This window comes from Calliphora vicina, chromosome 5, assembly GCF_958450345.1.
Source record: "Calliphora vicina chromosome 5, idCalVici1.1, whole genome shotgun sequence".
Taxonomy (NCBI): domain Eukaryota; kingdom Metazoa; phylum Arthropoda; class Insecta; order Diptera; family Calliphoridae; genus Calliphora; species Calliphora vicina.
In genome coordinates, this window is record NC_088784.1 from 23,560,730 (window position 1) to 23,581,894 (window position 21,165).

At 30.2% G+C, this 21,165-nt stretch overlaps 3 protein-coding genes across 3 annotated transcripts in view; 2 read left to right on the forward strand and 1 right to left on the reverse strand.

Moving 5' to 3' along the window:
- Positions 1 to 4,545: 4,545 nt before the first annotated feature.
- On the reverse strand, positions 4,546 to 7,196 carry Rpn6 (regulatory particle non-ATPase 6). The gene is made up of 5 exons (XM_065510649.1): positions 7,023 to 7,196; positions 6,626 to 6,950; positions 5,592 to 6,098; positions 5,312 to 5,524; positions 4,546 to 5,255 (listed from the first exon to the last, which is right to left on the reverse strand). Exons 2-5 carry the CDS (start codon positions 6,938 to 6,940, stop codon positions 5,025 to 5,027), a joined length of 1,266 nt encoding a protein of 421 aa, XP_065366721.1. The 5' UTR covers positions 6,941 to 6,950; positions 7,023 to 7,196; the 3' UTR covers positions 4,546 to 5,024.
- A 130-nt stretch (positions 7,197 to 7,326) lies between these two features.
- ave (Protein aveugle) lies at positions 7,327 to 8,285 on the forward strand. Its single transcript, XM_065510650.1, has 2 exons — positions 7,327 to 7,587; positions 7,801 to 8,285. The coding sequence occupies exons 1-2, from the start codon at positions 7,429 to 7,431 to the stop codon at positions 8,005 to 8,007; spliced, it is 366 nt and encodes a 121-aa protein (XP_065366722.1). The 5' UTR covers positions 7,327 to 7,428; the 3' UTR covers positions 8,008 to 8,285.
- A 1,844-nt stretch (positions 8,286 to 10,129) lies between these two features.
- Positions 10,130 to 21,165, forward strand: part of bin3 (bicoid-interacting protein 3) — a 53,802-nt gene continuing 42,766 nt past the window's right edge. The window contains exon 1 of the mRNA XM_065514508.1: positions 10,130 to 10,516. The gene's annotated coding sequence lies outside the window, so the exon portion shown is untranslated. The remainder of the gene's footprint in view (positions 10,517 to 21,165) is intronic.

The window sequence follows — 21,165 nt, forward strand, 5'->3', positions numbered from 1 at the left end:
GACACGATATTGCAACGGCTGGAGACGATACTCTAAATACTAAGTCGATGGTGTATTAATAGAGGATTGAGCGTAAATCCTTGCAAAACTCAACTTGTAATGTTCTCGATGAAGATTAGGATTCCTAACTTGCCGCTACCCCGACTGAACGGAATTGAATTGTCGCTCTCAGATAGCGCAAAATACTTGGGTATAATACTTGACTCGAAATTATCCTGGAAACTCAATACCGCTCAAGAGCATCTAAGGCCATAATGCCTGCAAGAAGACCAGAGGCACGAGATGGAGTATTAGTCCCCGGAACTAACTAGTCGAAAGGATTACTAAACCGATACTATACTATGGGCCCCCGTACAGGGCCTCTAACCGTATACTCTTTGAAGAGGTAATAAGAAGTATGGGAATCTTGATAACATGGGTATTGGGTACTACCCCTTACTGAATTGGTTACCAGTCTAATGGCCAATAAACACGCCCTTTAGGCTTTAGGCATGTAACTCGTGACATTGAAGATCCTATGGACATGCTAGTATAATTGGAAGTATTCCGGATCATATTGATTACTGGACTCCTAGACCATTTTTCTTGAGAAACTTCGATTTTTTAATCCCGTCCAGTATGGAACTAGATGACGGTCTCTCCCTTGGCATAATGAGACTAACCATCTATAGGGAGGGGTCCAAAAAAGGGGACAGAGTGGGCGAAGGAGTCTACATTCTTGAATTTGGGATAAGGAAGTCCGTTAGACTCCCAAATGGATAAAGTATTCTTCAGGCCGAGGTATCGGCCATAATCAGATAATTCAGATAGGTTGCTAAAGGAGCGTTTCGCTAATAAACTTGACACGCAAACTACCAAGTAATGGACAATTGCAGAATAAGTGTAAAATGCACACTTCCTTCTTCTCATTTTGACAACTCTTACAGAAATCGTAGTGAGGCAGACCAAGCCTTGCAGCATGGGTACCAAAAACCGCCTGCTTTTCCTAATAAAGGCATCTTAACCCATTAACTGCCAAAATAAATCCAGCAGCGATAATTAACAAAAAAGTAAATTTTTTTATTCATTGTATACATAATTAATATAAAAGTTTGAAAAATTTAAAAAAAAAAATAAATGGGAGGAGTGGGATGGGTGTACTCAACTGAGTACAGCGGCGGGATACAGGTGGGAAATTTCAAAATATTTTTGTTTAATGCATAATAATTTTAAACATTTCTTGCATTGCCAGCGAACTCTTGCATGACATAAAACACATCTTAATAGCTTTTACAACTTTTTGGGTTAGTAACCTATACCCTAGGAACAATGAAGATGAAAGTCGAGCTTTATTTTCGTGTTTTGGCGTAAATAGTACCTTGTAATGAATCGTCGGAATAAAATTTGATCCATGCTATCGCTGCATAGAGTCAACATATAACCGCTAAGCATATGTAATGGCCATATCTTTTACATAGGTAAACAATGCCCCCACCTTTCATACCACGAATTCTGTAGAGTGAAATGGACTGGTACAGTTCATTTATTCCCCCCATACGTTAGTTATAATACTGAAACACCTTTCGTAAGTTGACATAAATTTTTTGTCTTGGTGTAGAAGGCCACCGTTTTACAGCTCCTAATAGCTCAATTGTGTCATAGTTTGTTGCCATTGTACAGACGCCATTGTATTGTCTTTCCATTTTACCAAAAGAATTTCATTTTGTTTGTCAAATCTATAATCATATGAAGCCAACTCTTCTTTATTCATTTCATTCGCAAATCTTAATGGAAACTTTTTTGTTCCGTTTTCTCAAATTGTGCCAATAGCACGAATTCTATTTTCCTTGAGATCGACCAAGATAATACAACTAGTAAAAACGTTATCAAAAAATACCTCTCCTTTTTCTCAAGTAATTTTTTTTTTACTACTTTTGACCCTAAGGGATCAATAAAATTTGCCTCCGATTTTCTACAATATAAATCGTAAGTGTAGCAATATCCGTTTTTTGACATTGACTTTAACGCAATTTCCATGCCAATATCTTTATCATAAGACCACTATAAATCCTCTCTGGGTTATTTGTTATATCGAATCAATATCAGTGCACCCATATATTTTTTTAAGTCTAGTCTAAACACCTAAATGTTGTCTGTCACATCTCTCGGTAAGTTGTCAGCTGTCATGTTCTCATCACCACCATCTGTTAATTGATTGCGAAATCATAAAAAGAATCACTGTCACTATCTTCCAATATTGCTTTTATATTTCTGTAAACATAACAGTGTTGGCAAAATTTGTATATGGATTCCGCCAAAGTACTCAATTGAGTACAGTTATATTTAAAATACGATAACTTTGTAAAAGTAAATGGCAGACAATTTATTTTTACATATTTTATAAATAGAAATGCTTTCTTTTAGAAAATAAAATAAAAATTAACAACACAGTAAAAGCTAAAAAAACGGAAAATCTGTGCTTATCTCGCCACACCAATTTTCTATAAGTTTAAGAGTCTATTTTTTGACAGCTGATACGCATAAAGTCAGATTTTTTGTATTATTTTAGCGGAAGCAGGTTCCTTTTAAGCTAAAAACGCGAAAAAATCACAAAAACTTTTAAAATTTCAAAAATATTGCCTAATATTTAGCTGTACTCAATTGAGTACAGCGGCGCCAAATGGGTTAATTCGTTTCCAGATGATTCAGATATGTTGCTAAAGGAGCGTTTCGCTAATAAACTTGGCAACCTATCTGAATTATCTGGAAATGAATTAAGACGCCTTTATTAGCAAAAGCAGGTGGTTAGTAGGACTAGACATGCAAATAGCACCTCAAAGTGGCCAAGTATCCGTCGCATGATGTTTTTCGCTTTTCCAATTCTCTCTTCTAGTATCTCTAAACCATAGGGTGGAACTAGATGCGCAACCGATAGCAGACGCCGAGAAGAATCAGCCGCGTAAAACAAGAGTCGTTCTGACATTATCTGTGCATCAGCATATAACTATTCATATATGCGCATCAGTGGATTTATGGAGCCACCCAGTAGAAGTAGCACAATTCCTTGGACTGGATCTACATGCAGAACCCCCCGATTGAATATTGTAAACAACAAAACAAAATATATACAGTGATTCGATTATCCGACAACATCAATTATCCGTGAAAGAAAAAGAAACAAATTTTGGATCGATTTCAACTTTTTTGCATCGATTAACCGTAATTACCACAATTATCCGGAATTATAAGCAACATTTTTTCGATTATTTTTGAACAACAAACACAAGTTGAATAAAACGAAAAAGAGGAATTCCCCATTCGAAACTGAAAATATTTAAAGACTGCTGAAGAACCAAAAGTTCTGGATTAATAGTGAATGAAAAGGCTAAAATATTCCACTCAAAATTAAACAAAACAGTGACATGGAATTCACAAACTTAGGACAAAAATCTTCAGCTGATTATATAGCTGCCACAATTCATATCAATAAAATAGAAAAACTCAGCAATGAACGATTTATAAAATTTTCCAAACCAAATGTGACGTCTTTGATACAACCGATGGATCAGGGTGCAATATGGAGCTTTAAATGTCATTATCGAAAAACTATAGTGCAAAAACTATTCACGTCAATCAATAGATACGAATTTAAGAAAGCGTTTAACATCAAGAAAGCACTGTTGTCAATTAATAATGCTTGGAACGCTGTTACTTCTGCAGTTTTGAAAAATTCGTAGAATAACTTACTCTGCCCAGAAAATGAAATGCTGTGGGCATATGTCCGAAATTTAATAAAATCCTTATATTATTTAAACATGTACATAAAATCCTTTAAAAAACTACTCAATTAACCGGGAAAATTGATTATCCGTATTGGTCCCCACCAATACGGATAATCGAGGTCCCACTGTACATTGATTTACATGTATTTTGTTGTTGCAAGACTTAGGTTTTTTACAGCATACTTAGATCTTTTGTCTCTCAGTAACGCTTCTATGCTCTAAATTATTGGTAGGCAAAAAGAGGCATTTAATTTGTGTGCTATTTTGGGTAAAAAATAAAATATCCACAACATCAAGAAACTGAATGAATTGTGTGTATTTTTACGCTCTTTTGTTCACATTCGGGTTGTTTGACGAAAATCATCGTAACCTGAACAATATGAACGCCTACCATGGCTCTAAATCTTAACTTCTACCTATAATTTATTTTATACACTCTTATTTATCTTATCGCCCTCCTTCTTCTTTAACTTTTCGCTCTATTCTTTATTTTATTCTTTTTTCTTCGATTTCCAGTGGTATAATTGGTTACTGTGGGAACATAAACATAAAGCTCCAAACTAGATTTCAACTGATCTGATGAAACCGGCCATATATGGCAACTAGATAGATAACTGACAGCCAAAAATCTAATTCATGAGTATGTATTGTCATATATTTTGTTATTGTATCAAAGAGATCAGTTTTATTTATTGACACTTCCCTCTACTTTCGTTCCATGTATTTATTCTATGAAACCGGCTTTTTAGGAGAACATATGAATTGATATTTAAGACACTTTAAATTACGTTTTTTAATAAGTTTAGTATTTTTTTATTTCTTTTTTATTTTTTCTTTTTTTAATGTTAATTTAAATTTATATATTTTTTTCAACTCGCCAATTTAAAGATGGAATAATTTCGTATCGTATTTAAGAAACAGCAGTATTTTATCAAAAATTTATTTAAATTTATAAAAAAATCTTTAGGTGTGTATAAAAAAAATAGTTAAACAAAAACAAATGTGGTAATAATAAACCAAAAAAAAAAAAAGAAAGAACCATTGGCCAAATTATTGATAAAATTGTGGATAAATAGTTTCCTTTCATGTTTTCTATGTTTCTTTTTTTATAGTATGATTTGAATAGAGTTTAATTTAAAACTATAGATTATTGTTTTTTTAAAAAAAAAGAAGATATAATTTTTGTATTGTGTTTGTTATTTTGTTGTTGTTGTTGTTGTTTTTTTTTATAAATGTTGTTTCACTTTCTTAAACGATTTATATCTATGACAATTTCTTGGCCTTTTGATAGAGAGTGTCGACAACTTTGCCCATACTATGTATGGTTTCCAAAACTCTTTCGTAGGTTTTATCAACGGGGGTTTCTTCGAAAACAATTAAAACACCTTCACCCTGATCCAGTATGCCACTGAATTTCTTATCCAAAATCATTTGTGACAATTTCTTTTCCACCTGAGGCATGGGTAATTTAATGGATTCGGCAACGTGTGAAACCTTTAAATAAAAATAAGCATTAATAAGGGAAAGTTGTGAAAAAGACCTTAACTTACTTGTACACGTGAGTAGGGTTCAATGATGCGGCAAAGATTTTGTTCCAACATTGTGTCATACAAAGTACCCAAATGGGCCTGTACAATAACATCTTCAGCCAATTCTTTATTGTATTCTTTTAAGGCTGCTTGGAAATCAGCCAAAGATCTTTTGTGTGAGGCTTCAGCCACGGCTTTCATGGCATCTATATCCCTTCCCGAGTAAGTAATAGCCTACAATTTATATTTAAATGTTTAAATACAGAAAATGTTTTTAATATTTTGTTTATGATTAGCTTACCAATTTTCCGCTAACAATTTGATTAACATCATCCGAAAAACCCAACATTATTTTGCACAACAACATGTATTTGAGAGCTGTCAATGCCTTAGCATTATCCGCACTATCGAAACCCTCAAAAGCTTCATAGAAATAGGAGAAGGCGGTTTTGAAATCACGCTCATCGGCCGCATGCAAGATGCCCGACTGTAAATCCAAAGAGGCCTGCACTTTAGGTGGACAATAAATGGCATTTGCTGTGGTACGGGCCGATGTTAAAGCAGCTCTGGCTTTCGGCAAATTGCTTAAAGCATGATAGGTTTTACTTTCTAATAGTTGCACTTCCACCAACAGATTTTTGTCATCTAATTTCTTTAGCTCTTTCAAAAGCTGTGAACCCAACTGTAAGGCATCGGTGTACATGCCAGTGTCAAAGTACAGGGCAATCAAACGGGCCTCCAAACTTTGACGCAAGAATGTACGTTTCTCCTGTTTGGACCATTCAATGCAATCTTTACACAGTTGGACCTAGAGTCAAGGAAATAAAGACAAAAAATACAAAATTTTAGTTTGTAATGTTGGAAAAAGTTGATTCAAAAGTATAATTTTGTGACAAAATTGATTTTTTTTATTATTTGTATAATTTTTGACATAATTTGTGATAAATTATAATTTTGGGACAAATTTTAATTTGTTTTGGATTAAAGGATACTTCTTTAATTTGAGAAATAAATTAAATTTGGGTCAACTTTGAATATTTGTGACAACTTATTTTCGATTTATGACAGATTTTCCTTATTAAAATGAATGATTTGAAAATTTCTATTCAGCTCTTCCTAATAAATTTAAGGTAAAATTATCAGTTTTGTGACAATTTCAAATTGTTTCAATCAAAGCAAGTAAATGTGGCTAAAGTTTAAACATTAAAACATATTCCAAATGAATCACATTATTCCACCAGTAAATCTTCTTTCCTTCTTTATGTAAAGTTCTGTTTTGATGACGTTTATCTGAATTTTATTCAAAGGTATGTCATGACCTCTTTCCAAACTCACCTCTATACCAGTACCAGCTTCCATATCCAGGAACATATCCACCAAAGAACGCACCAATTTAGCCGCCTTAGCCTTACTGATGAGACTTAAAAACGGGCGGGTTACTTTTATCAAATCGGCCAATTCTTTGGCCTTGCCCTCCTGTTTGTAAAGCTCACCCAGCTGTAATATGCCCTGCTCCTTAATGCGTATAAGCTCTTCATCATTTTCGGCAATTTCCTGTTCGCGTACAATTTTATTCAACAGAGAAATGCCTTCCTCGCGGTTAACATTTGACAAGGCTTGAGCCCGTTCAAACAAAGTTGCTCCGGCCATTTTTCTTTTACTAGAACAAGATACCAGAAATTTGCAAATTTATTTTATAGTTTATTTAAGCTGTATAGTAAAACAAACTCACTTTGTTTATATAAAAAAACGCTTTCTAATTAAATGTTAACTCAAATTATAAGTTTTTAGTTTATATTTAATTTTTATATTGCGAATTTTCGCGATGATTTGTATAATTTCTTGCTTTTTTACTTTTTCTTTTGTGTTTTACAAATGTCAATTGTGACTAGTCGTTTGTTGTTGTTGCTTGCAGGCTAGTGCCAGTCATGTTACGCAGTGCTACCAACCTAATCATACTCAAAAACAATCACAATATGTAATTATACAAAATCAATCACAATAGCGTGTAAAAGTCATATAATTGTGTGTTCTCTTTTGGTAATTTGTACGTAAACATTGTTGTCGTTTTGCATTTTTAATAGTTATAATGGATTTTTACAAGAATTTATAAAATTTTGTAAAAATTATTAAAATAAATGGTTAAAAATATGGTAGAAGAGACCGCACCAAGTAATAGGCCCAGATCTAAACCGGATAGACCAAAGCCAGTGTATCTATGGACGGTGGGTGATGTGCTTAAATGGTATCGCAGGCACTGCAGTGAGTATTTGGAATACTTGGAACTATTTTCTAAGGTAAGTGGAAGCCTAGATATAGTTATGGTATAGGAATTCAACTAACTATAAATAAAATTAAAAGAAATGGCCAGATTATCTATTGAGAATGGTTAAACTAACTTAAAACTTGTTGAACATGACGGAGTGCATTTAAATGCTTTAACTTTTATTATTATATTTTATAAATGGAATTTTAAATGATTCATTTGTTTAACTATTGTTAAATTACAGCATGAAATTACTGGCCGTGCTCTGCTGCGTATCAATGATTCCTCCCTGCAGCGTATGGGCGTTACAAATAATCGTGATAGGGAAGCCATTTGGCGAGAAATTGTTAAACAGCGCCTGAAGACTGATATTATGGAAATCCGTGATATGGAACGTATAGTGAATCAACATTCTATGGCCAAAATATCTCATGCTAAAGCTCAAAAGTAATTTGTTATCCCCCATGAAAAGGAGCAACGAATTATGATTATTTTTTTTTAAAAAAATACCTATTATAGATGATATTGTTAGTAAGAATAAGAACACCAAGTGATTGTGGTTGTACAAACAAAACAAAAAAAAAAACAATTTAAGTAAAACAAAATTTAAACATTAATATTTAGTAAGTAGTTTATGAAAACAAATTTAAAAAGTAATTATTATACACAATACTATGAAAAATTTTAAAGAATATATTAAATTAGAAAAATAAATTGACAAAATAAAACATAATTTTAAAATTTATTTTATTATTTATTTATAACCCAAAACCTTAAGGGACAAAAGCTAATGAAATTCTATAAAATTTAAAAGTTTTGGTAAAAATTAGGATTATAACTTAAAAAAAAGTAACAGATTGTATTAATATTTCATAAAAAGTTTTGTTTAGCCTCAAAATCCACTCATTCGCATAGAAAACATCACGTGTAGGAAATTGTGCGTTTCAAAAATGTTATTATACATTAGTCTTTAATTCAAGAAAAAAAAACATTTCATCTGGAAAGATTTGAATCCGTTATTAGCAAAAAAGCAGACTAAGGTAGGTAAAAAACTAAAATTTAATTTTCAAATGAGAATAACTCGTAAAGTGTAAGAGATAATATATAGCTATAGCAATGTTCTTTGTAGATCTCTTCTAGTAGATTTCATATACATATATACAAATATTTTCAAATCGAATCGAGAACAAAAATGTTGGGGCATGTGTCTCGGCATCCCCTTGGTGTTTTAAATTCTTGAGTAATGAAAATTAGGCAGTGTTGTTAGCTCTTCAAGTTTCTCCAAAAAATTATCTTATTAAGAAAAATTGGAAGTGAAAAGAAGGCGGGAAAATTTAGTTCTTTGAGTTTTTCTAAAATTTTCTCATACTTAAAAAGATGAGAAGTGAAAATGAGGCAGTGTTGTTAGTTCTTCAAGTTTCTTCAAAAAAGTCTCTTATTAAGAAAAATGAGAAGTGAAAAGGAGGTAATATATTAAAAACTTTGAATTGCCGAGTTTTAACAGGAATCAGACAAATTGCTCCAGCTGTTCTCACGTAATGTGATTACATAGATGCACAATTTTTATATATATAGATATACGACTTTGTTTTCAAAATCCCGGCGTCAAGTAATAGTTTTTATGGAAACAAAATATCAAAACTTTGCCAATCTACATTGAATGGTCTGACTTGGCGAAAGTCTGTCCCACATTATTCTGATGTCTGATTGCTGAGTGATAATCGTATGAAAGCAACCAAACATAATGTCTGAACGTAGCATAATTCAAAAACTTTCCCAGTGTTCAAAAAGTTCATGGAAAACCTCAAAGTAAATGGGAAACTCTATTACCTGACAATTGGAAATTTGACTTTTCTTTAATCTCATTTTGTTTTCTAACTATCAAGACAGGCGTATTCATAATAAGATGGTGACGATAGCACTGCTGGTTATTTTTATTTTCTTATTTAGAGGCTCGAACTATCAAATTTACTAGTGATTGTTGTTGCGAATACAACAACAAACTTAAAAGCAACAAGAACAACAGTCCGACTTTGACAGTTCCAGCCAACATAAACAAAAACAAATTACATGTGGTTGTTGCAAGTATTGTACTTGTGTAGAACTGCAAGCACCTGTTATGAATTCGCCTTGCTGTCTTCCGTATTTCTAATAGTTTTAAGAGTTGCCGGTTTCAAGAATAATTTCTACAACAATATGTGTAATCACAAATTTTTGTAAAGTATAAGTTCATTTCGTTAAATCATTAGTTTTTTTACCATTTGCTAATATAAAATGAAATTAATTTTTAAAATTTAACGATATTAATTTATAAAAAAGCATTATTTACAAGAAAATTATAAATTTTTCTTAACAGAAATTTAAAGGTATTTTCTACTACACATTAGGTCTCCTGTAATTTCTGAACCTGGCAATCCTCTTACTAAATTATCGCAAACCATCGAACACAACAGCAGTCATCTCCTTCTTTCTTGCGGCCAGCGGCTGACACTAAAAAAAGACTACACGTCTGTTTGCACAAAAACTTTACTACATATTGTGGTGTCGGGAAGTTTTTTCAGTTTACTTTTGGACCTCGTAGTGTTTTGTTGTTGAAAAATTTTTCTATTGGAAAAAAAGGCGCACACGGAAAGAAAATTTCCTACTTTGCTCATGTGAAAAAAGTGAACCGTTAAAGTGTTTCATTAATTAAAAAAATTTCCAAAAAAATCAATTCTTATTAATTTTATGGAAAATTTGCCTAAAAATTGTGAAAATACAAGAAAAGCTCAATTTTCTTACAAAAAAAAAATACCAATTTTTCGCAACTTTTTTTTTCCATCTCTTTAATCGTTTATTGTGTGTGAAGTGAACATCAATTGTGTGCGATGTTGTGTTAATAAAAAAAAGAAGGAAAAATATAATTATGTTTGTTTAAATTTTCATAAGCGGAAATGAGTCAAATATACAGTGTAGAAATGGTAAGTTAATATATAGCTGTCTCTTTCCTGTATGTAAAGTTTATAAATCAGTTGTTGTTTTTGCTTCGTGTGTTGTGAAGTTTTTGTTTTTATTTTTTTTTCTTATTCTATTCACAATAAGCAGGCTTGCCATGTGGCTGCAAATATTTAATGTAAATGACAGCAGATGACAAAAGATAAGAAAAGTTTAGTGGAGAATGATTTAACGTTGTTTTTTTTTATAATTTGCATAGTTTTAATTTAATTAATAAGAGAATTTATATTAAAATTTAGTTTTTAATTTATAATATGATTCATAAATAAATTAGATTCTCTAAAGTCCCTATCAGTTAACTACATTGCATATTAACGGAATCTATATAGGCATTTCCATATGTAAAGGACCATAAACTGACACCTACGCAAAATTTAAGAATTGAATCGTACATTTACAACAAATTTTAATCAAACATTTATATGAAAGATAACAAATGACAAACTATTTATTGTACTCTGCGCAGATTCTCGTTGTACTGACTAAGCTACTTTTTATAGAAAACTTTATATTTAATTGCAACTAATAGTGGAACATCTAGCGAATGTATTGAGTGCTGTCGTAACTTTATGGTGCTGACAATAATTATTGTTACTTTATCTATACCATATTATCTATTACATTATAAATACTGTTATTGGTAATACATTTTTCAAATGGATGACAATGCTACAATCATTTTTTTGTTATAAAGTAATGAAGTTTGTTTTTAAATCGAAATATGAATAAATAAATTATTTTTTTCAATTATTCTTTGAAATGGTGTAATTTCCTAAGTATTTTAATTACGTCAAACTATTGCATTTTTAATGCTAATTTTTTACAAATTCAAACAAGTAAATAGCTAATAAACATTACAAAAGGTTTTATGTGTTTTTTTAAATTAAAGTTAACAAAGTTCGCAATTTACATCATTTTTATAAAATGTTTATAACAGTTGATAAATCTTAATATTTTCTTTATAGTTTGAACACCTAAACCTATAAACGGTTTATTTATGATATGATTGAAATATTTCCAATTGAGTAATAAATGCAAATTTAGTTTATGAACTTTAAAAATCCCATTTTAATTTAAAAACAATTCCTTTGTGGTTTCAAACATAGATAAATAAACATAGATCAGAAACTAGAAAAAACTAAAACAAAATAAATACTCAAAATAACTAAACATTCGAGTATTATTTTTGTTTTCACATACTTTTTTTACTAATACATTTTCACCACTTTGGTTTTTGACAACTGAGTTAGGTCTTTGAAAGGAAAACATCCGATCTATGTGTATTATTCTATGGTATCGTTTTATATAAATTAACCCTTAAGCTAGAGTAATCAACAGTTAATATGACATAAGCTTCAGTTTGACTTAACCTTTGTTCAAACTAAAGATTTTTTTTAATTTAAAATGAAATATTTTTATAAAACAAAATGTTGCTAGAAATTATGAAAAAATTAGTATTTTTAAATATTAAAAACTATAGTATTTTATTCGTAATTTTTATCTCATTAAAAAGCTATTTTATACAAATTTTAAAACAAGTATAATATTTGTACATGTGCAAGCCATTTGTTTACATTTTGAGCAAAAAACGCTAAGTAGACAACACCACATAAATATTCTGTTTAAAATCCAGAGATGCCAAACATTTTCTTATAATAAATCACTTGTTTAAAAATACAGTGAGTGACTATTAAAGCCCCATCTCCACATGTAATTTTTATTTCTTAACATAAGAAATAACGTGGGAAATTTATTTCCAATTTTATGTTCAAGGTGTAACGAACATTTATGCATGAAATTTGTTTTTGTAGTTTATTTCTATGACTATTTTTATTTATTTATTTTTAATTTACTTTTGTTCTGTGTCGGTTTTGTAAATTAAAAATTATATTTTAAAAGAAACAATCTTATAAACCTTTCACCAAATTATATTTTTAGGTAAAAAAAAATATTTTTTTTTTATTCTAATTTCAAAATTTGAATTTTTTTAGTGAAAATTTTTGAATTTTTAATTTTTATTTTTAAATTTCTTTGTGAAAAAAATGTTACGATAAAATTTTCTTTTGTTGGTTTTCGGATTAAAAAAATATTTTCCCGATTTTTAAGCATTGTGGCTTAAATTATGGCTTTTGTTGCCAAATTATATTTTTAAGTAAAAAAAATTCAATATATTTGTATACCCTTCACCTTCGTGAGAAGGGTATACATATATAAGTTTGTCATTCCGTTTGTAATTTCTACATTTTTCATTTCCGACCCTATATTAAGCCATGTCCGCCTGTCTGTCTGTCCGTCTGTTGAAATCAATTTTCTGAAGACCACAGATATCTTCGGGATCCAAATCTTCAATAATTCTGTCAGACATGCTTTCAAGAATTTTGCTATTTACAATCAGCAAAATCGGTCCACAAATGGCTGAGATATGAGGAAAAAACCAAGACAACCTCGATTTTTGACCTATTTTTGACCTATATCTGGATTACTAAGACATCAATATAGACAATATGGATATCTAATGATAGATATTTCAAAGACATTTGCAACGACGTATATAAGACCATAGTAAGATGAACCTACAATGGGTCAAAATCGGAAAAAAAAATTTTAACCCGAATTTTTTTTTTCAAAAAAAAAATTGAAAAAACAAAAAAAAAATTTTAAAATTTAAAAAAAAAAATTGAAAAAATTTAAAATAACAATCGAAAAAAAAAAATTTCCAAAAAATTAATTTTTGTTTGGTGAAGGGTATATGAGATTCGTCACAGCCGAATATAGCACTCTTACTTGTTTATTTTCACTTCAAAATTTTTTTGTAAAAAAAAAATTTTATGATAAAATTATCTTTTGTTGGTTTTCGGGTTAAACAAATATTTTCCCGATTTTTACGCATTGTAAGTCCGACGATGGAAACTAACACACTTTATTGATACTCATGAGGATGTCATACTTCATTGCAATCTTGTAATTGTAATTGCTTAAATCTTAATTACTTTGGAATTATTTTTTATTAAAGAAAAACAAAAAAACTAAAGTGGCACCACTGAATTATAATACAGCTGTTTATTTTGTAGCTGCCGTCTTTAAAAAAAATCAGTAGATGCCACACAACTGCAGCCAGCATCATTTTGTTCGTGTAGCCTGCATTAAGCGACCGTTATTGAAATAATTGTAATTACCGTTATCTTTCTACCGTTTTGAATCGATAGCCAACCTTTAATAATAAGGAACTTTTTTTGATGACTCGAATATTTAGAAATGTTTCAATTATATTGTTATCCACTGTACATATATTATGTAAAAATCGCTATAACGACAACACTCCTCAAACGTGACAAAGATGTCAAATATTTGCTAAGAACAAATGGCTGATTTAAAAGCGCTAATTGGAAATAAAATAACTAATCAGATAAATTATTAACAAGATTTTTTATTTAAAATATTTATTAACAGCTTAATTTTATAAACTGAATGAAATTCTCAACAAATCAAACAAATACAAATGAATAAGCAACAAATTAGTTTGTTTAGTTTGTTCTATTCTTAAAGAAGTTTGCTTTTGAATGCCATCCTTTTTATTTTCATCTAGTATTATGGAAATAAATTGTACATAATTTAGTTTAGTAGTTTAATATGACGTAAATATGTACATATTTATATAAAATCAGATGACCTATCACAAGAAAATTCATGTTCTCGAAAATTCTGTAATGTTTAAAGATGGCCAATTAAAAAAACAAAATTAAATAAAGGGTATTACACAATTCGTTAATACTGCTGCTGCAGTTGTCATATCATTTTGTTTTATTTATTCATGTTTTGTATGTGTGTTTTGTATTTGCTGTTTTAATATTTGCTTTTATTTTTATTTACTTTTTTGTTGTTGTTGTTGCTGCTGTGTACGTCAACAAAACGGTATCATTCATCAGCTGTTTAACGACTGCCACATGAAGCGTTTTGGTCTCGTTGTTTATAGCAACACGTCACGATACGTTTACGAAATAAAACACTTGTGTATGCACAAATTCCTCTTGTTAAAAGTGAAGACTTCTTCTGATCAGCTGACTCGTCACGTTTACGTTAAAGTTTAGACGAAACGTTATCTGTTTTGTATTGTGTTGATATGAATGCTTTTACCAAATCGGCAAAACAAATTTTTCGCATTTTTAATGTAGGAATACCAGATTTATACATCCATAATTTTGCTAATCTTTACAGTTTGAAACAGTAAATTTTGTTGAATAAAAAAAAACTATTTGTGAACATTATCAATTTCCGTTTGGGGAAGGAAATTCCAACCCCAAAACGGAAAAGTTATAAATTAAACAAGTAAGAGAGCTATATTCGGCTGTGCCGAATCTTATATACCCTTCACCAAGTTATAATTTAACAGCCTTTTCCACGATATCGAAAAAAAATGAGTCGAACAAATTTGTATGAAAAACACTCAGTTTTTTTAAATTCCTTCGAATAATCTAATTCATAAATTTTTTTTTTAATTTTTTAAAAAAAAACTTTTTTAAATTTGTTTGTGAACAATTTTGTGGGTCGAATCATTGAAAAGGTCTTTGAAATGTCTATCATTAGATATCCATATTGTGTATATTAATGACTTAGTAATTCAGATAAAAGTCAACTTTTCCTTTCGATTTTTTTAGATTTATAAAAAGTCGGCTTATCGACTTTTTTAAAATTTTTGAACAGTCGACTTTTTGAATGTAAACAAATAAAAGAGCTTTATTCGGCTGAAAAAAATTTTTGTTTTTGATGAAAAAAATTTCTCTGGCCCATTGTAGGTCGAATCACTATCGCTTTAAATACATCATTGGAATGATATTTGAAATGTCTATCAGGAGATTTCCATATTGTGTATATATATTAATGACAGTAATCCAGATATAAGTTTATCAAAAAAAAGATTTTTTTAATTTTAAAAAAATTTAAAAAAATTTTTAAATTAAAAAAAAACTTTTTTTAAATTTGTTTGTGAAAAAATTTTTATAAAAAAAAAACATTTTTTTGGTGAAAAAAAATTAGAGTAAAAATTATTTTTTCCGATTTCGTCCTATTGTAGGTCCAACTTACTTTGCCTTATATATGCCCTTGTAAAGGTCTTTGAAATATCGACTATTGGATAACCATATTGTCTATTAATAGACTTAGTAAATGAAAAATGTAGAAATTGCAAACGGAATGTAAACCTTATTAAACCCTTGCCACTTAAGGGGAAGGGTATAATGACGGATACATATGTACCCTTCCAAATGACGTATAAGTTATTAAAAACCAAAATCCGCGTCCAAAGATACCCCATTGTATTGTAAATTCTGCATTTTTAACAAAGCGATAATCCGTCCATAAAGTTGTATCAAAATCTACAAAATTCAAAAGGGATTTTGGAAATGCTAAAAATCTTTAAAACTGGCACCACTGCTAAGCTCCTAAATACTAGCTTTTTCAGTTTCTTTTCCTTTTTTCATCAATACTTTGTGACTTTTAATTCAATTCTTTTTAAATTAATTTTTGTTTACAAAAACTTTTCTGTGTACAAGATGTTTAAAATAAACGTAATTCCATGTGGCTTTTGTGTATTAGAAAAGGTTTTCTTTTAATTATTAATTTTATTATTATTGTTAACTTTACCTAATTTTTATTCATAATTACAAACGTTTTCATTATAATATTTTACTTAATTTTTGTACAATATAATTTTTTTTTGCGCTGTAAACTGTGCCCTAACTGGCTGGCTGTCTGTCTGTCTGCCTTTCATAGCGTTTACAAATTTAAAAATAAATTTGCATAATTTCCATAAATTTAACAACATGGAAAAACATGTTTAAAAATAAAACAAGTTTTTTTGTTGTTGTTCTTTAGTTTTGTTGTTATTGTTTAGTTTAGAAATGTTTTTAAAAATATTTTTATTTTGCTATTGTTTTTGTGGTCTTCATGGCTTGAGAACAAACAAAACTATTATTGTTTTAAAGTGTAGCAAAATATACGAAGGCAGACTGAAGAGTTCATATTTTTTAAGTTAAAATATAAATGAAGACATTTTTACAATATATTCCCGAGTTAATAAAGATTTCTAGTGCAAAATAATAACAGTATGGCTTCACTTTGTAAGAGAGGAGTTTGTAAAATGGTATGGCATCACTGCCAAGCAATGGCTAAACATTCGACTATTTTGGCGGAAAAAAGTCGACTAACTAAAAAGAGTAGTCGATTTTTTTGTTTTAATTTTGTTTGTAAAAATTCTATAAAATGCGCTTTTCTAATCATTAAACTTATCAACCATACATTTTATATAATATATTATTGATATATTTTTGATCAACTTATATCTGGATTACTATGTCATTAATATACACAATATGGTTATCTCCTGATAGACATTTCAAAGACCTTTCCAATGATGTATTTAAAAGCCATAGTGATTCGACCAATAATGGGCCAAAATTGTGAAATATATTTTTTAAATCGAGAATTTTTTTTCAACAAAAAAAAAATTTAACAAAAAATTCTTTTCGCTAACAAAATTTTTTTTCAGCCGAATATTGCTCTCTTAATAGTTTACATTCAAAAAGTCGACTGTTCAAAAATTTAAAAAAAAGTCGATAAGTTGACTTTTTATAAATCTAAAAAAATCGAAAGGAAAAGTTGACTTTTATCTGGATTACTAAGTCATTAATATACACAATATGGACATCTAATGATAGACATTTCAAAGACCTTTTCAATGATGTATTTTAAGTCATAGTGATTCGATCTACAAAATTGAGAAAAATATTTTTTAAACCAAGATTTTTTTCAACCAAAAAAAAATTTAACAAAAAATTATTTTTCGCTCATAAATCACTAAAATCATTTTTTTTTCAGCAAAAAAAAATTTTTTTCTCCAAAAAATATTTTCAATCTTTCTCTGAAAGTATATACTGTGATGAAGGGTATATAATATTCGAAATAGCCGAATATAGCTCTATTAATTATTTACATTCCAAAAATCGACTGTTCAAAAATTCAAAAAAGTCGAAAAGCCGACTTTTTATAAATCTAAAAAAGTCGAATTTTTGTTTCCACTACAGAACCCTGTTCTACGCTCCCACTACAATTGAAATTACGCTTTGGAACGGCCCTGACACAATCGAACATTTTTTCTAGGGTTCTACTACAGGGTGGCGCAGAATGAGCTTTATGGTTTAAATGGTTTATAACATTTTTATTTATATCATTGAGGCACTTAAGTGGGTATAATTATCGCTGATGAAATCTTCTCTTGTATTCTCCGCAGCTCAAATCCTGCATTTTTGCTTGTTGACTTGACATATCCATTAAATAGCAAATTGTAAATAAAGTCTGCATTTTCCTGGCACAGTCAAGCCGTTGCTAGTAGTCTGTCGTCTTCAATTCTTCAACAAATTGAATTTTATATGGGAAGAAAGTCTAAAGTCAACTATTCAAAAGTCGTAGGTCCACTATTTAAAAAAAAACTAAAAAGTCGAACATTCGACTTTTGCAAAAATTGCATTCTATTATTTTATTTTGGTTATTGTGTGCATATTGTTGCTAGTAAATATTTATTTTACCAATATAAAAGTCAACTTTTATCGACTTTTTGAGATGTTGATTGCTCGACTTTTTTTCTATCAAAAACTAGTCAAGCCGTTGCCAGTAGACTGTCGTCTTCAATTCTTCAACAAGTTTAATTTTATATGGGAAGAAATCTAAAGTCAACTATTCAAAATTCGTAAGTCGACTATTTAAAAAAAAACTAAAAAGTCGAACAGTCGACTTTTTGCAAAAATGCATGCTATTATTTTATGCATATTTTTGCAAGTAAATATTTCTTTTAACAATATAAAAGTCAACTTTTATCGACTTTTTGAAGTGTTGATTGCTCGACTTTTTTTCTATCAAAAACTAGAATTGACTTTTGACTTTTTTACGGCTGTAATCTCTTATAAAATGTTTGAAATGTGGGCAGAAATGTAGTTTATCAGTAACAAATATTGTATATTAAAAAATATATATTATTTCCTATCTTTTAAACAAACTTCTAAGTTTGCTATCGTTTTAGCAATTGAAAAGTAAATATTGTTCATATTTATTTATTTTTAAAACAATAGTATCAAATAAATGGTTGGTTGTTTGTTTGGTTCGTTAGTTACTAGCTAGAAATGTTATTATATCATTTAATTTCATTTTATATTATTGTATATTATGCATTACTTACTGACCTGCTATCATGTTTAGTTTGGATAATTGTGCGTACATATTTGTTTATTTATCTATGAAATTATTATGATACACAAAAACAATTTAATATTTGTTTGTAAAAATAAACTTAAATTGAACATTATAGGGTTGAATGGGTTACTACGATTTGAAAAATGTTTAAACATAACCAGCAGTTCTTGGGAGTGGTAGAGGATTGAATAAAATATATCAACTCTAGTTACATCGGCTTATGATGATTATGTTATCTCTAGTGAATAAGGCAACTTTTTCATATCTGGCAATATTTATTGCTAGTCTAGAGGGCAGTGAGTAACATGACATAGTTATTTGACCAGTCCTAATGTTTAAATTTTTTACCACAAAAGACAGTCAGTCTATGTATGCTGTGGTTTTGTGTAAAGCACTATAAAAATTGGTACATTGTCACAGACAGAACCACCGGCTACTTAAATAGGAATTTATAAACAAGCGTAAATTTTAAATGTGTTTTAAAGCTCTAACTATCATCCACAACACCAATCCTATAATACGATTTCTGCTTTAAAGAATCATAAAAAATTTACATAATACTATGTTTAAAATCATTAGCAACAATTCACTGAATTACTCTTTTACTCTTCAATATAATTTTGAGCCATAGTGACAGAGTAATACACATAATTCAAAACTTTATTACAATATAGCAACAACTAATTCATGGTATTGAGTGTATGACTTAAAAATGCGGGATTTTTTAAAATTTTTTGCTTTTATTTTGAAAGATTTGTAGAATATTAATTTATTCAAAGTATTGTCCACTGTTAGATATGAAATTTTCCCATCTTTCTGGCAACATATGGAAAGAAAGAACTGATCTTTTGAATCAAGCCAATTTCGGATACTCTGTTTTGAGCGTATCACAGAGAGAGCGTTCTCCATCGATCGAAACAAATAGTAGTCGGACGGGAAAGGTTAAAGGGGAGGCAAAACTTCCCAATCCGCTTTATTCTATCTTTTTGGCAACAAATGGATTGGGAGCCAAAAGAACTGCTCATCTTTTGAGGCCAAGACCGAATCAAGCTAATTTCGTATCACAGTGAGAACATTCTCCATCGATCGACACAAATATCAGTCGGACGGAAAAGGCAAAACTTCCCAATCCACTTCATTCTAAATAGTTTTTAACAGGTATTGCAACATGTGGATTAGCGTTGTTATGATCGTATATTATAGTTTGTTGCCTGATCGTTTTTCAGCCAATGTTCGCTTGAAAATAATCAGTTGCGATCGGTTCAGGTTCAAGGTCTCTCAGCTTCAATTCGTATGGTACCCAATTTACACAATTTTCAATGAATCCTGCTGCTCGCAAACATTTTGAAATTGCTACTGGAGTAGCTTCCAATGATTTTGCAAGTTCTTGTTGAGTTTGACAACAATCTTCATGGATTAATGCCTTCAATTCTTGGTCTTCAAACCCTTTTTGGCTGGCCGAACCGAGTAAACCATCTCTAGCACGTTGAAACCGTTGGAACACATTTACCATAAGCTTTGGAGAGCAAATGGTGTGCTTCAGCTGCACTTTTTTTTCAAATTCAAGAAGTAAGGCAAAACTTCCCGCATAAGAAGATTTGTTGGTACCAAATTCGACATTTTCGAACGAAAAAAAACACGTTGCTTACACTATAATGATCAATAAAAGAGTGAGAATAAATGACAAATAAGATCGATTTATTTAACCGCTATTGTTCCGGTTCAGGCGCTATTTAAATTCAGGAAAATCGGCCCATAAATGGCAGATATAAATGGTCTTCCAATAGAGACCATGTTATTGAAGCTACATCTGTCGAACTGGCTTTCATTTATTCAGTTTGTTTTGCCAAATCACCATGGACGGATATAGAGTTCAACAACAACACGTGCAGATAATACAATTCATTTATCACAATGGGTGTTCTTTCAACGATGAGAATTGATGATTTCTGGATGTTAATACCTATACAACAAACAAAATTGTCGAATTTGGGAGAATACCAATTCACATGAGATCCAAGAGCGTCCAATGCATCCCGAAAAATCATGTGAATTTTGGGCTGGGGGCTTCATCAGTCCATATTTATTGGATTGCAATTGCAACACAGATCGTCGTTTATTCGTATTCGACCAAGATATTAAAGATGGAAAGTCCTTCTGATATCACTGAAGCACAATTGATACAACTGGTGGCTCAGCCGATTTGGAAATAATCTAATATATCGAAACGATCCAATATTATTTAACTCCAACAAAAAATCTACTCTTTTGTATGGATGTGAGACCTGGAACATGGCACAATGTCTTCAAGTGTTTCTCAACAAATGCCTCAGTAAGATCCTACGAATATCCAACAACCGACTTTGGGTGGAGG